The sequence below is a fragment of the Phocoena phocoena genome, chromosome 7 (genome assembly GCF_963924675.1).
Source record: "Phocoena phocoena chromosome 7, mPhoPho1.1, whole genome shotgun sequence".
Classification (NCBI taxonomy): Eukaryota; Metazoa; Chordata; class Mammalia; order Artiodactyla; family Phocoenidae; genus Phocoena; species Phocoena phocoena.
Window position 1 is genome coordinate 53,919,255 of NC_089225.1, and position 24,920 is coordinate 53,944,174.

At 39.3% G+C, this 24,920-nt stretch overlaps 1 protein-coding gene across 1 annotated transcript in view; it reads right to left on the reverse strand.

Moving 5' to 3' along the window:
* TLK1 (tousled like kinase 1) overlaps positions 1 to 13,003 on the reverse strand; it is a 149,242-nt gene extending 136,239 nt beyond the window's left edge. The window contains exon 1 of the mRNA XM_065880125.1: positions 12,758 to 13,003. Coding sequence (XP_065736197.1) covers positions 12,758 to 12,896 — 139 coding nt within the window. The 5' untranslated portion in view covers positions 12,897 to 13,003. The remainder of the gene's footprint in view (positions 1 to 12,757) is intronic.
* Between the last annotated feature and the right edge of the window lie 11,917 nt (positions 13,004 to 24,920).

Here is a 24,920-nt window from a genome sequence, read left to right on the forward strand (position 1 = left end):
ATGACTAATAAGAACCTGCTGTATAATAAAATTTTAAAATTCAAAAAAAAAGATTTGTAAATATTGTTAAATTTATTTATTTATTAACCTTTGCAAATTTTTATATTGCGTGTTTTACAACTTGTGTAATATATCAGCATATACTGTAACATTTTACAAAAAAGAAAAAGAACTTACAGGGTGAATTAATTGAGTGCTTACAGGGAAATTTACAGTTGTAAATGCCTATATTAAAAGAGAGAAAACATAGGAAAACATTTTTCATGTATTGAGATACTTCTTAAATACCATAATGGAGTGGGGGAATAGGCCACAGAACTGGGGAAGGGTGTTAATAAAAAAAAAAAAGTACTTATCCAAAATACAAAAAGAATTTCTTCAATTAATTTTTTATTTTTGTAAAGAGAAACAACACAAAGGAAAACTGATCATACGATCTGAACAGGTACTTCACAAGATATATCCAAAAGTCAATAAACTTATGAAAAAATGGTAAACCTCTGAACTCATCAGGGAAATGACAATTAAAACCACAAATAACACCTCATATCCACCAGAATATCAAAAATAAATAATTTTAACAATTCCAGTTGTCGGTGAGGGTGTAGAGCAATAGGAACTCTCATATACTGTTCATGGAAATGTAAATTGTTACAACCACTTTGGGAAACTGGCAGTATCTACTAAAGGCAAACACACACATAGCCTATAACCCAGTAAACTTACTGTTAGGTATATACTCAACAGAAATTAATAGCACATGAAGAGACAGGTATAAATATGTTCATACAGCATTATTAGTCATAATAGAGAAGTGGAAACAACCCAAACATCTATCAACAGATTGCATAAATAAACTGTGGTATACACATACAAGTAATATTATAGAGCAATGAAAGTGAACAACAGTTACAGGAATTAACATGGATGAAACTCTAAAACATACATGAAACAAAAGCAGTTAGAAAAAATATATATACTGTATGAGCCCGTTTATATAAAATTCAGAACAGGCATAATTAAGTCAGAATAGTGATTGCTTTGGAGGGAAGGGAGAAGGTAGTGAATGACTGATGAATGCAGGAAGAGAGCTCTGAAATGCTGCCTATGTTCTATTTCTTAACTGAGTGGTCGTTACCTACATCGATTTATAGTAATTCACTGAGCATTATTTATCGTGTGCATTTTCTGTATGTATTAATATCGTGATACAATAATGAAAGGTAAAGCACCATATAACATTAAAAAATAAAATCAACTGAATCACAGTAAAATTAGAGTACTTGAACTTTAGAGAGTAATAATTTTTTAAAGACTGGGCTTTTGATATAAATATTAAGTTCAGTCTCACTAGCAATCAAGACACACCAACTGAAACAAAATGATAACATTTAATAGTTAAACTGGAGGAAAACTGTCTAATTCCCTTCTCTAGGGAATACTCTGTTCAGACCTATTGACAGAAATACGATTTCCTTCCTTCCCACTTTTCCTTTTTAAAAAACTTTCCTTCACAGCACTGGAGAGGGTTAGTCTATGATCCACAGGAGAATAGTGCTACTGTGGTTCCTGAATTTCCAGTTTCTAGTTCGGTCCCCTTGAGACCTAAATGGGTTCTAAGAGACACTCAGCCCTATATCCTTCTAATAATAAATTTGTTTTGCTAAAGTTTTTTTCTAGCAACCAAATGACCAATGAATATAACACCTTGATATAGGATAGGCTACAACCACATTACATAAAAATTCTGTTTATATCAGAAGTTGAAATTGGCATCACAAATTGTTTTATCTGACCCACAAAGTGTTTTTTTTTTTTTTAAGTATAAATTACATGTTATGAATTGTAGTCTTCCTCACTAGACTCTGCCCAAGCTCCTAGGAGACAAGGACTATATCTTACATACCTTTGTTTACCCAGTGCTATGCTCCAGGTCCAAAAATACTTGCTGAATGAATAAACAAACTATGCCAATAAGGTTTCTATAAAACTCTAAAGCTCTGACAATTGATTCACTTCTGAGAAGCAATAACAGATTTTAAAATCCTGGTTATCCCATAGGGAAAACAATAGTGACAATACACATTAAATGACATTAAAAAATTCATGCCCTTTTGCCCAATAAAGCAAATCATTAAAATGTAAAATAAAGAAATAAATCAAAGGAAGAAAAATTGTATGTATAATAAATACCACAATATTATATAGTGAAAAGAAATGAGACTAACAATTATGATTATCACTTGAAATCTGCCTCTGTCATACACAACCCTGCTAGAATTCTTCAACAAGCCAGGGAGACAATCTATGTATGTCAAGTGTACTCTGGTCATAAGGATCTTAATCCAGATGGTACTTGTTCCCTATTCTTGACATTGAAACAAAGAAGAAAAAATTTTTAATTCTAAAGCATCCTTGTATCTAAATATAATAGTAACAGTTAACACATACTGACTTGTTAACACGCCACAAATTTCTCATTTAATTCTCACAACCTTATGAAATAGTTACTATCTCTTATCTCATCCTACAATCAAGAAAACCTAGGAATTCACTGGCAGTCCAGTGGTTAAGACTCCACGCTTCCACTGCAGGGGGCACGGATTTGATTCCTGGTCGGGGAACCAAGATCCCGAAAGACGCATGGCCAAAAAAAAAAAAAGCATTTAAGAAAAAAAAGAAAGAAAGAAAATCTACAGATGCATGGAGAGGTTAAGTAACTTACTACAGTAAGTGGCAAAACCTAAACTGATATCCGGATCTAACAAATATGTGCTTGTAACTACTTCTACATAATAATGCTTCTAACATAAGGTACCAATATCTAAGTATAAAAAACTAAGTATAATGCTGTCAACTAGGTCAGAGAAGTAGGAGACACTGATAGGAAAGAGAAGTAGGGGGTCAAGAGCTTGCCGAGGACTGCCATTCATTAGCCTTTTGGGTTTGTTGTTTGAAACTATAAAATGAAAAATTTTTAAATAGTGAGAGAAATGCCCGGAGAAAATATAATAAAGCATTTGATAAACTGGATTAGATACATGTCCAGTATGAAGATCGCAACCCTTTGGTTAACTGCAAAGCACTGTGTTAATAATATTTAAGCCCAGTAATTCCTAGGATGAGGTGAACCCCACCTGGTTCAAAAATACATGCCTATCTCACGCATTGCTGCTATGAGTGGAACACAATTCTTCAAATAATAATTTGGCAATAGTTATCAAAAGCCTTTAATTAATTGTTTTATACTTTTTGCCTTGATAATTCCATCACTGGGAATCCTCTTCGGGGGGTGGGGGGAGCTTTTACTCAGAGATATTATATCAATATCTATTGTAGCCAAAAAGTAAAAGTAAAAAGAAAAGAAATAACCTAAATAACTAACTACGGTAGTTAAGATGTTTTTGTTCACCATGATCCATTCCTCAGGAAAACTACCATTCACCTAATTTGTGTGAACTTCAGTGGTCCGTCAATCATGGCTTTCTGTGGATTCCCCAACTCACTCTACCTACAGCCATAGTGGCTACCTTGCTGTACATCTCCCAGGTACCAGTGACTGGTTAAGGAACTGACAATCATAATACATCAGCATCAACCCAGAAGTGACATGTGGACATTAGGAAAAAGTTTTGTCTGTCAAGTGTGGTTGCTAAGCCAAAGGTATGTGACTGGGCTCCAGAAGCAAGAGGCTAGAAGAACCCAGAAATGGAGTCAAGAGGCTCAGTGACATTATTTGAGATGTTGGATCTAAGCTGTTTCCAAAGCCATTCCATCCTCCTCCACACATATAATTCCCAGTTACGTGAACCAGTAAATTCCTTTTTTAACTTACCAAAGCTTGTGTTAAGTTTTTATCACAGGTAAGCAAAAGAATCATGACTAACACACTACCAAAAGAAGAATGGTTAACTAAGTAAATTAGAGTACATCCATTCAGTATCCCTGTGGCTAAAATTCAGTGGAATAATGCTAACAGAATAGTATAACAGTTAAGAGCATGCACTCAGGAGCCTAGTCTGAATCCTGACTCTGCTACATATTCTCTGTGTCCTTGGGTTAGTTAGTTAACCTCTCTGTGGCTCAATTTCCTCATCTGTAAAATAGGGATACAATAGTACCTACTTCATGACTGTTAGAAGTAAATGAGTTACTATTTACAAAGTGCCTAGAACAAGTCCTATCATTAATAAGTATATGTATCTTTTAAATAAATGAGATAAGCAAAAATATATATACAAAGTTAACTAAACCATGTAACTTCACTGATGTTTTTTAAAATCTGTGCACAGAAAAAGGAAAAACTATGTTTTTAAAAAAGCAAAAATACCCTATTTGTCAAAAAAAAAAAAAAAGAAAAAGAAACATGCCTCAGGTCTCATGAAAGACAGGATGAATCTGATCGGCCTCATACAAATCCCCCTGACCTTCTCCAGAGGCACCATATTCACCATCAGACAAGAAGCACATACATAGTGTCAAGTGTGGAATTCTGAAATCACAATGTATGACATTAAACACAATACCAGCAAATACCAGGTTAAAGTTTAATTTAAACCTAGAAGTCATTTCTCCAACTAAACTAGTTTCCAGGGAAAGGTACAAATTTATGAGCAGAACGAACTCTTAATAATCCATATAAATGAAGGGGAACAAATATTATGTCAGCCCCCAAAAGCACTCATATTTGGCTTTGCACTGCATCTTTGTAGCATACAAGCACTTTAACTTAAATAGAGGTATAACCTGTCTTTGTGAAATTCACAAAATTTCAAACCTAACAGCGAAGCCACATTGAGAAGATTTAAGTTTCACAACCTACCACCTATTCCAGATCTGCATCTTTCTACATCATGCTTTGAATTCCTATCAACCCTTTCAAATTCTTTCTCTCATTAGATACACTAAATAATACATGTTACCAAGGGATCTGTTTTGTATGCAATAATTAAAGCTTTAAGTGTTCTAAAAAATACTTCTTATAAGATGAATCAGATTAAGCTTCAAGCTTCCTTTCCCTGCCATATTGAATACTAATAAAACTCAAACATCTGCCACTAAAGCATCTCAATTTTGTTCAGAGCCTCATGCACCAGGTTAAAACCCTCCACAATAAGTGGACTATTCCTATATGGACAGTCAAAAGTTCTCCATTCAAATTCTAATGTTTATTTGTTATTGATGTGGTGAGCTTATGAGGTCAAAATATTAAGATAAATGGCATCCCAATTTAATTATTAAATATGAAAGTAAGATTTTTCATTAGTATACCTCTAACATTTTCCATGAAACGTAAGATCTGTACAAATTGGTTTTGGATTTTTCTTCCTTTTTAATCTTATCTCCACATACATACAAAACTCATGCAAAAAAATAATAATGACAAAGTTTACCAGTAAACTGAATGAGCCTAAAAGACTGATTGATTAGTAAATTAAAATATCTTAAGGAAAAACTAAGAAATTACCCAAAACTAAATTTCCATATCTTAGGCAATATATCCCAGTGGTTAAAATGCAGACTTGATTCAAATCTCAGCCCTAACATTTACTACTCTGTGTCATACTGGGCAAGTTTCTTTACTTCTCTGTGCTTTGGTTCCTCATCTGTAAAATGAGAATGATAATTGTATATACCTCACAGAGTTACGAGAATTAAATGAATTAACATGTACAAACAATAAACTTTAGCTATTATTGTTACCCATTATCACTCTCTAAAATATAACTTGCCTATGAATTACTAAAATGAGTATCTCCCTGGGTCTGAAATACGTGCATATTAAGTATACAATCACTCCGTTTAAAAAAAAAAAGCTTTAACAGATCTTCAACAAAACTTTTTGTTAGGTGCCACCTCTATAGAGCAGCAGTCCCCAACCTTCTGGCACCAGGGACCGGTTTTGTGGAAGACAATTTTTCCACGGACAGGGGTGGGGAATGGTTCAGGCGGTAATGCAAGCGACAGGGAGCAGCAGATGAAGCTTTGCTCACTCGACGCCACTCACTTCCTGCTATGCAGCCCAGTCCCTAACAGGTCCCTAACAGGCTGCAGACCACAGCTGTAGCGGTCTCCCGGGGTTTGGGGACCCCTGCTCCAGAGGACATCCTACTACGCACTGAGAATATGGAAATGAACAAAACATAGTCTCTGAATTCAAGACCTTTCTGTCTAGTACACAAAAAAATAAAACTATAATAAAAGGTAGTATGACAAGGGTGCTATGAAATAGACAATCCTATATGACACTAAGGAGCAGAGGAATCTAAGTCCGGGGGAAACACCCCAGAAATAATTTCTGAGGAACAATCACCTAGTTACTTCACTTCAGGGCACCACATTATTATTTATGTAATTTACACAGCTTTTAATATATTCATAACAGTATTTTAGAATATAGATCATTAAAAAGACAAGATCACCTAGCATACTACTGCTTACCATGCTCATAAATAAACTTAAAAATCTTTTGGTAATAATGAAGATGAGTATCTTCTCTTAACAAATTATAACATAACCTTGAAAAGGTCACATTGCTTCTTCAAGAAACATTTTTTTCACCAATAAATAAAAGCTACAAACTTTCCTCCAGTAAATTATAATTAGTGCTAATGTCAAACGAATAATATTTTTGAGCTGTTAGAGAACTCTGAAGGCTTCGAATTCAACTCCCTCATTTTACAGATGAAAAGGAGCCACAAAGTATAATGGAGAAAGCACTAAGCTGAAAGTCAGAAAACTGAATCTTGGTTCCACCTCTCCTACAGTAAAAGCCTAGGCAAATTATCTAAGTTTCCTCATCTGTAAAATGAGAGGTTTGGATTCATTTGCTTCCAAGGTCCCTTTCAGCTCTGTAATTCTCATTTTATGAAACTGAAGCAGAGACAGGCAACTTGCCCAAAGTCACCCAGTTAGTTAATGGCAAAATTGGGACTACACCTGGATTCCAATTATCAATGCACTTTCTCTTCTCTACCATACTACTTCTCCTACTTCACCATTCCTCTCAATTATTCTAAGATTTCTGGAAATTATTAAAGAGCATGAAGGAGTTTATTAAACTAAATGACTTAATCCTATGGCTCTTCTATAGAAAATGAGCTTTAAGTCTAAACGCAAGAAATACATGAAGTCTCAAGCTGTGTCACTACACTTAAGTTGACCCCAAGAAAGTTACAGGAGTTTAACCTTGACTTCCCAGCATCTAAAATCTAACCTTTCAATACACCTCACAGAAGACATTATGTTCCACATTAAATTAAAATATGAATTGCTATAGGTAATGATAGCCATTACATGCATAATTCTCTCAATAAGATGAGAATTTAAATTCTTCACTTTATGTTCTGGTTTTATTTAATATGCATTTTTAAATTCAAGAGAGATCAATTTAAATGCTTTGCCTTCATGCATCCTTTTTTCAGACTCTCTAGCTTTAAAACCATTAGATTAAACACATTACTTCTGAAATCACATACACAATTACAAATGAAAGACTATACAGACTGCTGACAGTTTCTCTTTCTGAACTGAAAATCAGCCCCCCACAGCATTCTAAAATTCTGTGCTCAAGTATATGACAACTCTACTAAACTGTATCGTAAGCAGCATCTGATTCCCTAAAATGTCTTCAAAGCTTATTGTATTTCACAGGGAATTCATCAGGATTTCAAGACTGACAGTGTTGATTCCAGAAAATACAGAAAAATCCTCAGAGGAAAAGCACAATAAAAATGCAAAAGAGTAATAAAGTCAATGATAGTTTCATGCTACTGACTTAAGAGAATATTCAAAAACATTCATGGATATGTAAGTACAGTTTAACTATATTTACGAATTTTCAAAGAATCACAGAATGTTTGCAATTTTTAACTGGATGGGACCTTAAGTCACTTAATCTAATAGCACACAAAATAAGAATCTACAGAATTTATCTCTAGCTCCCCCAGAAAAGTCTCCGTAGTTTGCTTTAAATTCTTTAAGCAGTTCTTTCATTGCTGGCCAAGTCTAGTAGTTATACAGTTTTTACATTCTTGTCAATAAATTATACTGAATTCATTCTGCGCCTTCCTAACTTTCACCTGCTGGTCCATCTTCTATAACAGCATAATGAACACATTCTCTCTTCAATTTATGTGATTGAAATGCCTGAAAACAGCTATACTTTTTCCCACCCTTTAGTGTCTTCTTTAGTCTAAATGTATGGTCCACAGATTTCTTGTAGGTCCTGAAGACACTTCCAGGATAAAATGTACTTCCACAATCACAAGTACCTTTAAAAAAACTGCCACTTGTCGAATTTTGGTGTAATATCAAAGAATAACTTCCAAAAAGACTATTAAAACAATTCTTTTGGGTTTCCCTGGTGGCGCAGTGGTTGAGGGTCCGCCTGACGATGCAGGGAACACGGGTTCGTGCCCCGGTCCGGGAAGATCCCACATGCCGCGGAGCGGCTGGGGCCATGAGCCATGGCCGCTGAGCCTGCGCGTCCGGAGCCTGTGCTCCACAACGGGAGAGGCCACAGCAGTGAGAGGCCAACGTACCGCAAAAAAAAAAAATTAATTCTTTTGCAACTACATATCTATGTGAAGTTGGATTCTCTTCATATGCCTCAATCAAAATATATTTCAACAGACTGAAAGAAGAAAATCCAACTGTCTTCTAGTAAGCCAGAAATTAAAGTGATTTGTAAAAATATAAAACAATGCCACCAGGCTCACTGAAGCATGTTTTTGTTTTAATTTTTGGCTGCATTGGGTCTTCGTTGCTGTGCACGGGCTTTCTCTAGTTGCGGTGCGTGGGCTTATCACTGAGTGCAGGTTCAATGCAGGCTCTCATTGAGTGCAGGCTCAGTAGTTGTGGCGCACGGGCTTAGTTGCTCTGCATTATGTGGGATCTTCCCGGATCAGGGATCAAACCGGTGTACCCTGAATTGGCAGGCGGATTCTTAACCACTGTGCTACCAGGGAAGTCCCCTCACTAAAGTTGTTGTTTTAGACTATCTTCATTTTAAAATTTGTTAACATGTAATCAGATTGTTATTTTTAGATAAATATTTTTGAAGTTATTTCATTTCAAATATAGTAAATATCAATAGACATAACCCACATAAACCAAATCTCTTCCTCAATAATTTTTAAGGGAGTAAAGGGGTCCTGAGACCAAAAAGGCTAAAGCACAGCCTATTTCTCAGGGGCAGATTCACAGACTTCTAACTATCTTGGATTTCCCTCTCTCCTCTAATATGTACATATGCCTCTGTAAGGGAGGCACCTACCACATATCTATATATTCATGAGCTAGAATCCTTAAACATACAACCCTGTCTTGCTCCAGCAGGTGACTTCAAGAAATTAAAGGGCCATCTGGTACACTTAACTGTTAACATCTCCCTACAGGTATTACTCAATCATCTGGAGTCAAATACTTTAACTCTTCTGTCTAAAGGATGCAGTCTGTAAATATGGAAACAGAGAGCAAGTTTATTTAAACTGCAATATTATCTTTTTGACCAAACTACTTTCATTATTTATATAAAAGTAAAGCAAATTATTCATATCTGGCAAGATGAAACAGAAAAGCCAAGTCTTTTGTATAACCATTTATTTGACTCTTAGCAGTAACCCATTCAAAAGTACCTATGTATCGATATGCAAAAAAACCACCGCTCATCTAGCCAGTACACACACCAGGTTCCTCGGCCTCGGCCAACAAACCTGACCTTATTTGAAAATTTAATTTCTTAACTTCCCACATCCTTATTCACAGATTAGAAGATAAAGTGGGATAGAGAATTTAGCCACAGGTTTAAAAGACCCAATGTGAAATCTAGAGCTACACTGCCGAGCACCTCTCAGAGAATTTTAAGATTGATAAAGGAAAAGCTTTGGCACTCCGAGGGAAGAAAGAAGTCTATACTGTATCATATAAATTCCTAAATCTTATGAGTTAGGCTTATAGATACTTATGGAACAACTTTGAAAATAGCCCATTTTCAAAGTAAAGTTTGCTTAAAAGGAGTTCTTCACATATGTAACTTTATATATGTACATATACATATATGTGTGTATCTCTTTTAAGTTTAAAAATTTCTATTATATATTACATTTAATTGGCTCCATTTTTCAAGAAACAAAGTTTAGGGCTTCCCTGGTGGCGCAGTGGTTGGGGGTCCGCCTGCCGATGCAGGGGACACGGGTTCGTGCCCCGGTCCGGGAGGATCCCACATGCCACGGAGCGGCTGGGCCCGTGAGCCATAGCTGCTGAGCCTGCGTGTCCGGAGCCTGTGCTCCGCGACAGGAGAGGCCTCAGCAGTGAGAGGCCCGAGTACTGAAAAAAAAAAAAAAAAAAAAAAAAAAGAAAGAAAGAAACAAAGTTTATTCTCTCCTTGATACACTCAAGTTCCATTAATAGTAATGGTTCTTACTATCTATCAGTCACCAACAATCAAAGCTCTCAATTTACATCACTTTACACAACATACTAATGTTACTTGGAAAAGATGCAAAGCACTTGTTAAAATTAAAACTGGGATCACACTCAAAAGAAAATGTTTCCATCTCGATACCTAGGGCTTCATATATGCAATTCCTATTAGCGTTTGTGAAATCTGAAACTATAGCTTCAAGATGAATATATATAATCCTAGAGAGAATTAACAGTTTTAACTTACTTCCTGGTTGGTCAAAAAAAGCAATGTACCACTGTCACCATACAGGTACTTGGGTGTGAAGTATAACTTCCACAAAAGCATGTCCTGTTATTTCATTAGTAAATAGAGACACACTATTCTGGTTACATAAAAATCCAAACTGATGGACAAAATTTCTGGTTATTTGGAGGGTCAAGCTAAATTATTCCAACCCCTGAAAACTTTAAAACATCAGGAAAATTGCAGAATAGTATGAAAATTTTTTAACTAGAGTTGAAGTAACCTCAGAAACTCACAATCTAGATTTTTCAGCCCCCAAATTATTAATTACAGATGTTACAGATGAGCAATTCAACACTATGCCCTCAGTATCTAGCACAGTGCTTAGCTCACAGAAATGGCTCAGCAAATATTTAAGAAATGAATGAAAAAAAGATATAGCCTTAAAAGAGAGTCTTTCCCAAGACCATCATTTACTATCACTCATTACACTATATCATTCCTAACACTATCATTAAGCATCTTAATAAAAGTATAGACAAAAGTAAAAGCATGCTAAAAGCACCAACTGCTCTGTTTACAAAATAGATTTTAAAACATTCATTTACAAATTTTCAAATGCAAAAAGAAAAATCTCCAGGTGTACTAAATTTGAGTGAGTCAATAAATAAACTTTTATCTTCTAATAATCAGAACTCAGGGTTGGGGGTGAGATGGAAACGGGAAATGTCATGTCAATGTATTCAACATGCTTAATGGATGCCATAAATCAAACCTTCTCCTGAATTTTCCAGAGCAAATTCATACCAATCTTTGAGCCTATTGTCACTTTCACACATGCTCACAGGAACAAAATGACAAAGAATGCTGTGCCTGAACCACTGGATTCAGGGCACAAACCACTTGATTAACAAATGTCAAGGCTCTGAGTCGTAAATATTGACAGATATTTTCAAGATAAATTAATCCCACCGACTCCTGCATAAATCAAAGCTCCTGGTATCTTTAAAGGATTCACTAGACTACTGGACTTCCAGACGTTTTTTCTGAAAATGTGGCTACAGTCTCCCTGTGTGACACAACCGGCGGTGAACAACCCATTTACCAATTGCTGATGAATACCGCTAAACGTTTTCCAGACAAAAGAGCGTTAAACGTGATTCTACGCACATTTATTCTTCCCCCATAATTCTCCCAAATTTCATTTTCTGTCGTATACTTAAAGTTAAATACAGCAAGTTGAAATTTTAGTCAAAAGCACTCCGATGTCTTACTAGCTGTGTAACTGCTACATCTGGTGGCAGCACACTTGCATGCAAGAAGCCAGAAAACTTAGAAAACAATTGTAACCGATCTGGTGCGTGTTTGCAGTAACCTTTACGCAGATATTTCCCACAAAACCCACGACCCTGTCAAAGAACCGTAGCCTACTTGCAGTAGAGAGAGAACGCACAAACACGCAGGAGATGATGGCGAAGCAAAGTTGCAACCATCTGGAGGGATGGTTTTAAAAGCCTGCCCACGAATCAGTCTGTTGTTTAAACTGCTCTAGGGGGCCAGGCAAGGGATCAAAGTCGGCTTTGATAATTTCAGAGGCTCCCCGCAAAGGGCAGAGACCCTGCAAACGAGAGGCATCCTCCAGGTCCTGGGCAGCAAAGCTCGCAGAGCGGGGACCGCCTCTAGGGGAGGAGTGCGCGAGGGAAGGGGAGGGGGCTCGAGGATGAATGCTTCACCAAGAGGGAAAATCCACCAGAGACCCGAGGCCAGGAGGTTAAGAGTACTGAGTGTACTAGCAAATGGAGCAGAAAGGGGCTCGCGTCCGGGGTCAGGCTTCCCATCCCAGCAGGACTGGCTCTTAAGAAGCCCAGGCGAGTCTGTGCGCCGCGCCTCGCTCCGGCCCCTCCAGCGCGCACCCCCTCGTCGGTCTTCTCAGCCACCCGCGAACCACCACCCACACACGGAGCACTACCTCCCCGGAGCCGGGAGGCCTCGAGTCCACCTCGCCCCCTCCCCCACCCCGGGGTCGGAGGAAGGAGACGCGGCGGCGCGGGGACCGCGGCGCAGGAGGGGAGGCCCGCGAGCGGGCGCGGGCGCGACGGCGCTTACCTTCCCTGGGCCTCCCGGATGGCGGCGTGTGATTCAGCAGGGACCTGGCCGCCGTCGCCGAGCCCGGGGTTGGAGACGTGGAGAGCTGGGACCAAGATGGCGGCCCCTCCAAACTTCCACTGCTACTTTGGACACTCATCAAGCTACTTTCTGGGAACCCGACTCCCCCCCTGCGACGGCAGCGGCGGCAACGGCAACGGCACCGGCACCCGCCTCCGTCATGGCGGGGGCCGCGCTGAGGGCGAGCGAGAGAGCGAGGGCAGGGAGGGGAGATTCAAGGGGATGGGGGAGGAAACCGAGAAGGGGGGAGGTGGGGAGGGTAGAGGTGAGGGGAGGAGAGGGGACGGGGAGGAGGAAAAGGGGGAGAAGTGAGGGAGCCGGCGGGCGCGCCGGGGAAGAGGCAGAGGGAAGGAGCGCGGCGGCAGAGGTGTCGAGGGGGCGCCCGCTGGGGCCGGGGTCGGAGAGCGGGCGGAGCGCGGGCTGCGCCGGCAGAGAAGACTTCCGCGGGCGGAACCTGCCGGCACCTCTGCAGTGCGTCGGCCCCCGGCGTCGCCCGGGTGGCGGCGGCGGCGGCGGCGGCGGGTGGTGGGTGGCGGCTGAGGCGGCGGGGTAACCTCTGCATCAGTTACAGGCGGCGGCGGCGTCACGCGCCGCCTGTGCAAACACTATCGCGAGGCTCCTGCGCCTCCGGTAGCAGCGGCGGCGGCGGCGGCGGCCGCGGGAGCAGGCTTGAGGGAGGGACTGCCAGGGGTTGGGGGCGGGGGCGGGGGGGCTGGGGAGGGAACGAGCGCGCGAGGGAGGAGACGCGGGCGCCGGGCGCTGCTGGCTCACCAGCGGATAGCAGCGCTGCGCGGGAGCCCGGCCGATCGACTGGCTTGCGCGGGGGTGGCCTCCCCGAGCCGGCCGGAGGGAGGCGCATCCCGCACGCGCCCCCGCCGCGCAGCACTGGCTCCCGCGCCCGATCCGCTGCCACCTGACTCCCCTTCTCTCTCGCGGAAGCGCGCCTGGCTTCCGACCCACACCCAGCCTGGAGAGAAATGCTTTTGCTCTTGCTGGGCTGTCGTTTCTCAGGAGTTCGATGTGATCATTTCTCAAAATGGAACTGAAAAGTTGAGAGTCGCGTCTTTCTTGCCCCTCTATACTGTGCAAAAAAACCGATGTGCCTCTCCCCGTCTACAGAATGGGCGTGATTATCGAATAAAAGAGCTAAGAAAATAAGTTGGGGGGGGATGTAAATAAAACTTTATGAATGTTTTCCAAAAAAGAAAATCTTTACCGGTGTTCTGCGCTGTATGTGTGGTCTAGCAGTTCTTTGTTTTAAAACAGTAGGTGGGAAATCTAAGAAAATTTTGATCACCGAATTCACATATTTAGGGAAACTATCCAGGGTTCATCTTGTAGAAGAGTGCATGGTTTCTAGAAAGTTCCAGGGCCGCTCCTGAGCCCTGACTACAAAATCCTAAAGCAAATTGCAGCATTTGCTGAAATTTATAGGTACAGTGTAACTTTCTACACACCCACACACGGGCAGACACATCAGGGATTGGGCATCTTGTACATAAAGGAGCTGTCTAATAGTTCAGGAAAAATACAAGGCGATTGCTCTCTTTAAAAAACCAAATTGAATAGAACACTAAACAGATTATGATATACAGCAATTGTACTGGCACGAGGAAATGGCATGCAGGGGGACAAAAATGTCATTTCTATTTCTTATTTTTATGACTTTGCATTTCTCATAGTAATGTTTTGTTCAGATAAACTATCATACTAGAATAGAACCTTGGTTGTCAGTTATCTCCAGAGGTAATTTTAGTTTTCTTATGCTTCAGATTCTTCAGTGAGCTTTTAGTAACGTTCTGCTTTTCAAACTTAAGAGGGACATCTCACAAATTAAACAATTTTATTATTTTTTTAAATTAATTATCTATTTAGGCTGCTCCGGGTCTTAGTTGCTGCACGCGGGATCTTCACTGCAGCACGCGGCTCTTAGTTGTGGCATGCATGCAGGATCTAGTTCCCTGACCAGGGATGGAAGCCGGGGCCCTTTGCATTGGGAACACAGAAGTGTTACCCACTGGACCACCAGGGAAGTCCCCTAAATAATTTTAGCGAGATATAATAAACACATATTTAAACTGTACAACTTGATAAGTTTTGATGTGTATACAACCCTGAAACCATTTATAAAATCAAGATAGTGAATATGTCCATCAGCCTCCGAAATTTCCTCTACCCCTTTGTGGTTCCTCTTCCCCTACACCCCCATTCCCAAGTAACCACAGATATGCTTTCTGTCACTTAGATTAGCTTGCATTTTCCAGAACTTTAGATAAATGGAATCGTACGGTTTGTACACTTTTGTCTGGCTTCTTTTACTCAACATAATTATTTTGAGATTCATCTACATTGTTGCATTTATCAGTAGTTCATTTCTTTTTATTGCTGAGTATTCCATTGTGTGACTATACCACACTTTGTTTATCCATTCACCTGTTGATGGACATTTGCATTGTTTCCACTTTTTGGCTATTATGAATAATGCTAGTATGAACATTTGTGTACAAGTCTTTGTGTGGACATATGCCTTGCTTTCTCTTGGATACATATCTAGAACCTTACCATTAGATTTTTATACCAAAGCACATTAACCCTAAGGCAAAACAAGAATTCCTATATGATAGGTAATAGGCAACTGTATGCTCTCTCAGTATTTTAAAAGAGTAAGCTTAGTCAGCTGATTGTGGTGAAAAGAGCACAGGACAGGAAGGAAGTCAAGAGGCCTGGGTACTAGTCTCAGCAGGTAACAATCCTTCTCTATTCAATTTCCTCATCTGTGAAAAAGAGGTTAGAGTCACTAGGTGATCTCTAAAGCTCCTACCAATTCCAAGACTTTACATGGAGCGCAGCTCCTCTCGAGAGTAGTAAACAAAACCCAACCAAAGAGATTTGATAGTAGGTTATCTTCCTCCCAACCCTCCCCAGAGCCTCAGGTTACCTTTACACCAACCCCGGTTATATTTTATGCAGACTGACTCCTTTTATTTTAAATGGTAACTAGAGGATCACAGCAAATAACATAATCCAATTACTTTCGATTTATTTTTGTTACAAGTGCTGCCTTGGAAAGACAATTAAATGATTGATTCCTGCTTTCTTGTAGCTTATAAAGATAGTCAACACTGACTTATAAAGAGGCTACTGCCAGCAATAGGGAGCTACTTAAATAAACCGTGGCTTAGCCTGAAAATGGAATGTTATGCCATCACTTAAAATGATGTCTTTGAAGAATACTGAAAAGGATGATAAAATTTTCATGCATATTGTAAGAGAAAACATGGGTTTGATCCCGATTTGTTTGTAAGTATGCAAAACAAATGACTGCAAGGTTGCACCCCAAAAAGTGCATGGCTAGCCTTGGGCTGTAAGATTGCATAATCTTTTCTACTTTCTGCTTTGCCAAATTTTGTACAATGAATCATGTATTTCTTAAGTTATTTAAGCATAAAAAAGGCTGGGGGCTTCCCTGGTGGCACAGTGGTTGAGAGTCCGCCTGCCGATGCAGGGGACACGGGTTCCTGCCCCGGTCCGGGAAGATCCCACATGCCGTGGAGTGGCTGGGCCCATGAGCCATGGTCGCTGAGCCTGCGCATCCGGAGCCTGTGCTCCACAACAGGAGAGGCCACGACAGTGAGGGCCCGCGTACTGCAAAAAAAAAAAAAAAAAAAAGGGAGATCTAAGCCCTGATCTATAGGCTAGTCATAATTTACAACTATGTTTATTAGACTCTTTTCTATTTATATACCATAGTAAAAAATATTTACAAAGCATCCAATATTATAGATATAATAAATTATTTTTATACCTCTTAACATTTGATTCCTTCTAAATTTGAAGAAACAATTAATGCTTAAGTCCCTTTCCCCCAAACCAGTCAGAAATGAGCCCAGAGACTGGATGAAATGTCCTTTCTTAGTACTCCCCCATACAGGGGGCTGCTGGAGCCAGTTCATACCACTCAGAGAGCAGATTGTACAAGTCTCTCCCTCAACTCAGAGTTCAATGATGTCACATTGGTAGCTTGAAACTGGTCATGGTAAGAGTATTTACAACACCAAAGTCAGCAAAATCTACAAATCAAGGCTTCCTCACCAGCACACCACTGCTCCCACAGTACATAGATCATTGCCTTATTATCCTCCATTTCCCCACCTTGGCTAAAAGCCTAGAGAGGGCAAGGACCTTGTCTGTCATGTTTACAGTTATAGTCCCAACATCTAGCACCTGCTTGGCATACAGCTGGTGCTGATACATATTTGTTGAGCCAATCAATTACCCACAGAGCTGGTTAGCAAGCACCTGAGCCCCCTGAGCTAATCTGCTTGTAAACAACTCTGTTGGCCATGCTAGCAGAGGAAGAAAAGGCCAAATACTCCCCCACCCCCTCACACTTTCACTTCATTGGCCAATGTTTGTGATTTGATAAAGTTCACTGACCTTGTTAGGGTTGCCAGATGAAATATAAATTTTGCAAGGGCCATACTGATACTAAAAAGTTATTTGTTGTTTATGTAAAATTCAAATGTTAAAAAAAAAAAACAAATGTAACTGAGCATCCTGTATTTTTATTTGCTACATCTGGCAACCCTAGCCCTTTTGAACTAAGCAAAACATAGTTAATGATGTATTACCTAGTAAAGTTGAAGATACTATTACCTGGCAATTCCATTCCAAATAATATATCTTAGAGTAATTCTTGTTCATGTGCACCAGGAGAGAGAACAAGCATGTCCGTAGCACTACTGTTAATAGCTGCCGAAAACTGGAAACCACCCAAATGTCCAACAACAATAGATAAATAGAGTTACGTATATTCACACAATAGGATACTATACAACAATTAAAATGCTCACAGGCGTAATGCTGATTTATAAGAACAAGTTAAAGAAGGATGAAGGCAGTTTGATTCATTTATAAAACATTCAAAACTAAATAACATAGTGTTCAGGAATATATATGTGGCAAAACCAGAAAGAAAAACGAATGAGAAGCCAAAATCAGAGTAGGTACTTTCATCAGGGAAAAGGGGGGAATGTGATCATGGAGGACCCACAGGGGCTTCAAAAGCGTCAATAAGTGCACTACTGTTAAGTTTGGTGAGAGTGTGGAGGTTTGCCTTACTCTTTTTCTTTAAACTATATATATTTATAATGTGTATATATATATATATATATATATATATATATATCAGATCTGCTCTAATATGTATGAAATATTACATTACAAATGTTTAGGAAATGGAGTGTGCTGGGCCCTTTTATTAGAGTGAACTGAAATGCCCAGCCTGTCTCCTCTTGCCTGAACTCACCCCCAGATTTGATTTCCTTCTTTGTCTGAATGTATGCACACAGATCGGAGCTCTCAAGATACCTGCCCTACCATCGTGACATGTCACCTTAGTAGTCCTCTTTTTGGTAGATGCTTGGACAGATGACTCCATTGCATAGAATTATGAAGAATTCTCATTTCACTGTGTTCTACCTGCCCTGCACAATTCACAAAGCCACTGCTTGAAGATTATGGTTTCCAAATCCCTGCAGAGATAGTTTCAGGGTTTTGTGCATAACAAGCTAGGTTACACTTCCTCTGCTCTCTCTAGCAGTGGAAGTGGTTTCCTTCTGGTTTGTCAACTCATTGGGGGAGGGGGGCTTGATCTATACATAACAAAAGCTGGAATTATTAGATTCTCAAAACAGATTCATTTCAGCTTAGGTTAAAAATTATAATCAGCTTCAAAACAATATTACCTCCCCCAAAGAGCACTAGAGGCTGTTCTCCAAGGGCATGAGTATTATGAAATGTTTACAAAAACAAAGTGCAACAAGCAAACAGTGCTCATAGCAGATTTTAAATCAACAATGTACCCCTTAACAAAGCAGTCTACTTAGAAAAGTGATTAAGAAAACATATAAAACCAATTGTAATCTAGTGTTCCACTTCACTCATCCTAAGTCTTACTGATTAAACTAAAATATAAATTCATCACTTCAGAGGGAAGAACAAAGATTCCCAAAACCTTACTTACATTGGACTTTGTTTCTGCAGTCCGAATCTTTTTGTAGGCAAAAAAACTGATGTTCCTTTTCATAAACATTAATATCAAATATACTTGATTTTTTTTTTTTTTTTGCGGTACGCGGGCCTCTCACTGTTGTGGCCCCTCCCGTTGTGGAGCACAGGCTCCGGACGCGCAGGCTCAGCGGCCATGGCTCACGGGCCCAGCCGCTCCGCGGCATGTGGGATCTTCCCAGACCGAGGCACGAACCCGTGTCCCCTGCATCGGCAGGCGGACTCTCAACCACTGCGCCACCAGGGAAGCCCTATACTTGATTTTTGACAATATCTTTCCAACTGTCTGGTTTCAAGACTTTCGAAATCACTTAATGCAAACAAAAACAAAAACGCAAACAAAATAACTTAATGTGTGACTTCCCTGGTGGTGCAGTGGTTAAGAATCCGCCTGCCAATGCAGGGAAAACGGGTTCAAGCCCTGGTCCGGGAAGATCCCACATGCCACAGAGCAAACTACACCTGTGCACCACAACTACTGAAGCCCACGCACCTACAGCCCATGCTCCACAACAAGAGAAGCCACCGCAATCAGAAGCCCACGCGCGGCAATGAAGAGTAGACCCCGTTCACCAAAACTAGAGAAAGCCCGCGCACAGCAACAAAGACCCAACGCAGCCAAAAATAAATAAATATTTTTAAAAAAGACCCATCATAGCCAAAAAGTTAATTAATTTTTAAAAATCACTTAATGCTTTCCTAGCAAATAAAAAATGCTCAATCTTTCTTAGATACACGAAAAAATAATGTGAGATATATATAACCTCATACATATTTAGAAACTTTGAAACAATATAAAAACATCAAATATTGATGAGAATTTCTCCCCCTTCCCCCCCAAAAGTCAAAAAGTCACCATGAAGCAAGAGAGGGGTTTCTGAGATGCAGATAGTATTCTGTTCCAGGTGCTGGTTAGAAGTGTCTAGTTTGTGAAACTGTACACTTACAGTAAAAAGTTAGAAAAACTTTTTTAGAAAAAATAACCTGGCATTTGTGATTCTAAGTATTTGCACACGTGCATGCACACACACGCATGCAGGCATACACTCTAAAGAGAAATTTCTCGTTTAATGAGAAAATAAAAAGGAGTATTTTTTTAAAAAGGAAAATGTTGTTAATATGAGGGGAAATGAATGGCAGTTTCTTATGGAAAGAAAATGTCTTGAAATCAATAAACACACGATGAAATTTCCAAAACTGCCACCATGAAAACTTCCTCAAGTAAATATTTATTACTTAGCTATTGCTCACTTTGAGCACTTAATAAAGTTGTTTGGGAATGGTTTATAACTTGTATATCCATTGGTTTTGAAAACTGTTACAGACTGATAAGCACTGGTTTCAGGAATTATTTGTTGAGCACCTATCGGGGATAAAGCAATTTGCCAGCTGCTGTGGAAGTGCAGAGTGAGTCACACATGTAGCTTAGAGGTAATGATCAAAGAATAGTCCAGCAAATGACTACTATCCAAAGTAGAAAATGATGCATTTTCTAGAAAAATGGGAGAATTTGGAGGCAGGAAAGATTACATTTGAGGCTTCCTAAATGAGGAGCAATTTCAGCTGGGCCTTGAAGTGCATCAAAGTGATCTAAATTATTATTTCCTTTTCAAGATTCAAAATTTATCCATCAGAGTCTGGATCTATTCCATACACCAACTTAAGTCTCCATTCTATTTTTTAATTATATTTTCAGTTTCAGATAGTCTTGAGCACCTAGTTAGATCTTTGCTTATTTCCTGTTTTTCCCCGTTTAGAAGCCTCAAAACACTTTTCCAATCCCTCCTAGAACTGCATCTTTCAATTTACCATAGGCTTCTCCTTGCTCTATGAGTTGGGAGAGGACATGGACACTAGTATCAAAAAGTAATTTTCCTGGCTGGTTCACTTTGTTGTGCAGCGGAAACTAGCGCACCATTGTGGAGCAATTATACTCTAATAAAGATGTTTAAAAAAAATATGGACAGTTCCAAAAATATAGAGTAAAACAGAAGAGAAAGCAGAAAAAAAAAGTAATTTTCCTCACTGAAACTAAGTCACCTGCTATGCAACATGGAGAAAAGAAAACAAATTAAGTTACATAAAGCATTGACTTTATTGATAATCAACAAAAAAGCATATCAGGAACATTCTCCCATGAATCTGACACAATTTGATGAGTCACTGAATCATAAAAAGAACTCATGATTTGGAAGATAGGGTTGGAAAGAGTTGGTGGAGATGCCCAAAACAATAATAAGAGATGAATTGATGTTAAGTCTGAAATGCTAAAAGAACTATAGCAACAACATTTTATTTAAAATGATGGGATTTCTTTTGGGAAGCAATTTAGCAATATGGATCAAAAATCCTTTAAAAATGTATTCCTTTTGGGACTTCTCTGGTCCAGTGGTTAAGACTTTCCGCTCCCAATGCAGGGGGCACAGGTTCGGTCCCTGGTTGGGGAGTTAAGATCCTGCATGCCGCACACTGCAGCAAAAAAAAAAAAAAAAAAAAAATAGGTATTCCTTTTGACCCACTAATTTCATTCCGGAAATCTGCCCTAATGAAATAATCCTAAATTAGAAAAAAAGTGCTTTTTCTCCTTTCGCACAAAGATAATTTTATTCAATATTATTTACAATAATTAAAAGTTGAAAATAACCTAAATGTACAACAATAAGGATGTGGTAATAACTTATGGCTCGTCTAACATGAGAAGGTCATTAAAATGATTGTGAAGATTTTATATAACCAAAAACAACTGGTTTGCTTATAAGAGCATTTCAGTGAATAAAGCAGCATATAAAAATTATATATACAATATAATCTCAATCACATAAAATGTATATAGTAAAAAGACTGAAGGGACATATACTAAAATATTAACAGTGGTTGTCTTCATGTGATAAAATGATGGCAGATTTCCGTTGCTGGCCTTTGTACTTTTGGGTATTGTCCAAATATTTTATAGGAATAGCAATTAGTTTATGAGAAAAAAACAACTGTATTTTTCCAAATGACTGGGTTTACTACCCCAGATTAGATTAATGAAGACAAACAAAAGGAAGGATCAGCAGGTGACAGGGAAAGAAAAAAATGTTTGGTGCCGTCTTTTCCATAGTTTCCACAGGTTATTGTTTGGCTTTTTATTGGTACAATTAAACAAGTGTAGATTTTAAAAGTATTTGTGGAAAGCTCTCAGGAACCCACTAGCAGAATCAGAGGAATGTCCACCTTCAAAAAATCACAGTAGAAAATAAGAGAAAACAAAACCAAGTCTGCAGAGCAAATCACAAAACTGCAAAGAAACAGCATGCGTGTATGAAAACAAAGGCACAAAATCATGGCAGTAGTGAGACAAAGCATGATCAGTTTACTTATTAGATTTAGATTCCCTGCTCACAGAAAAAGCCTCTCAGCTTGTGTTAAAGATCAAAATCCAATACTTTGCTGCTTATAAAAAATACGTCTAAATAAAGTAACATAAAAAGACTAGAGGGCTTCCCTGGTGGCGCAGTGGTTGAGAGTCCGCCTGCCGATGCAGGGGACACGGGTTCGTGCCCCGGTCTGGGAAGATCCCACATGCCGCGGAGCGGCTGGGCCCGTGAGCCATGGCCGCTGAGCCTGTGCGTCCGGAGCCTGTCCTCCGCAACGGGAGAGGCCACAACAGTGAGAGGCCCGCGTAACGCATAAAAAAAAAAAAAAAAAAAAAAAAAAAAAAAGACTAGAGAAAAGGATGGGTGAAATGTAGTAAGCAAGCTTGCAATAAATTACAGAAGCATTATTAAGTCAAAATAGAATCCAAGGCAAAAAATCTTAAAGGTTATTTTGATTTAATATGAATATTAGATACCCAAAAAGGATAAGCAGCAATAGACAAACAATTCACACAGTGGAAATATGATTAGTTAATTGAGGGAATGTGATGGAATCACGATCTCTCTGGTATCTGTTTTTCCTCTCCACCCTGGGCATGTGGGAAAACTATACTTCCCAGATTCCCTTCAGTGAGATGGGGCCGTGTTACTAGATATAGACATCAGAACGTGAGCTGCAATTGGGTGTGTCCCATCCAGGCCAAGAATTTAGGAGTCAATGTGCCACCATAGCACTCTCTTTTCTTCTCACAGGGATTATAGAGACCACACAATAATGTGAAGTCACATGATGGAAGTGACCTGGATCTCCCAGTCACTGCAGGGAGACCAGCTGCCTTATAAATTGGCCCACTGGCACTGGACTTTGCATGAGGAAAAATAAACCCACGTTATTTTAAGCCTCTGAAATTTGGGGCTTTATTTGCTACTATCCTGTCTTAATTAATACAATAAAGAAACGGCAAACTGCCCAAACAGTCAAGAAATTTGAGTCTAACAATGAGGTTCCACTTCCCATGTGTTAAACAGAAGAGAGGAAAAAAACCTTAAAATATTAATACTCAGTGCAGTGGGGGAAAGGATGATCTTTTCAATAAATTAGACTGTGTCAAATGGATAGCCACATAGACTATGCATCTTGATCCCTACCTTACACCAACTACATATTCCAGATGGATTGCAGATCTAAATGTGAAAATAAAAAATAAAGCATTTAAAGGAAAACATGGGGGGACTTCCCTGGTGGTGCAGTTGTTGGGAGTCCGCCTGCCAATGCAGGGGACAGGAGTTCAAGCCCTGGTCCGGGAGGATCCCACCTGCTGCAGAGCAGCTAAGCCCGTGCGCCACAACTACTGAGGCCCGTGTGCCTAGAGCCCATGCTCTGCAACGGGAGAGGCCACCGCAGTGAGAGGTCCACGCACCACAACGGGGAGTGGCCCCTGCTTGCTGCAACTAGAGGAGGCCTGCACGCAGTAACGAAGACGCAATGCAGCCAAAAATGAATAATAAATAAATAATTTTTTTTAAACTAAAAAAAAAAAGAAAACATGGGGAAATATCTTCATGGCTTACAGGTGGGCAAAGATTTCTTAAACAGAACACAAATGTGCTGACCATAGCAAGAAATTTGACAGACTGAACTATATTAAGAATTTCTGATCACTAAGAGACTTTATCTAAGATGGTGGAAGCAAACATGGAGTCAGAAGACATTTGCAATATATACACCTGATAAAGGACTCATATTCAGAATATGTAAAATAACAATAATAACAACACTAACCTCCTACAAATCAATAAGGAAAAGACAATACAGTAGAAAAGTAGACAAAAACCTTGAACAATTACTTCAAAAGGAGCATATCCAAATGGCTGAAAAACATATGATAAGATGCTAAACATCTTTGGTTAACAAGGAAATGCAAATTGAAGCCAAATAAGATACCATTCACCAGAAGACTAAAATGAAAAAGACAAAATATCAGACAGCATGTAGAGCACCAGGAACTCCCATACACTGGTGGAAGTGAAAAGTGATGCCCTTGGAAACGGGGCAGTAACTTCCAAAGCTGAGAATATACATATATTATGATCCATCAGTTCATTCCTAAGTACATTGCCAATAGAAATGCATACATATATTCATCAAAGGACATATGTAAGTATGTTCATAAAGCAGCACTGTTCATAATAGCCCCAAACCAGAAACTACCCAAATGCCTACCAGAATAAATACATTGTGGAACTTTCACACAATAGAATACCATACAGAAATGAGAATTAAGGAATCATAGCTACACGAGTGACATGATGAATTGTACGAACATAATGTCAAACAAAAGATTACATATTATGTGATTCCATTTATATAAAGTTCAAAAACAGTTAAAACCATCCTATAATGTTAAATCATTCAGCACACCTTTGGAGGGTATATGAGGGAGAATTCTGGGAGGCTGGTGATGCTCTGTTCCTTGATTTAGGTTCAGATTATACAGTGCGTTCACTTTGAAAATTCGTCAAGCTGTACACTTAGATTTGTACACTTTGGTGCATGTATATTTTACTTCAATGAAATGTTTAACATATATAATAAAAATATATACGTTCCACAAATACATAATACCAAATTATAGCAAGGACCTAATTAAACTTGTATTTTCATACATTATTGC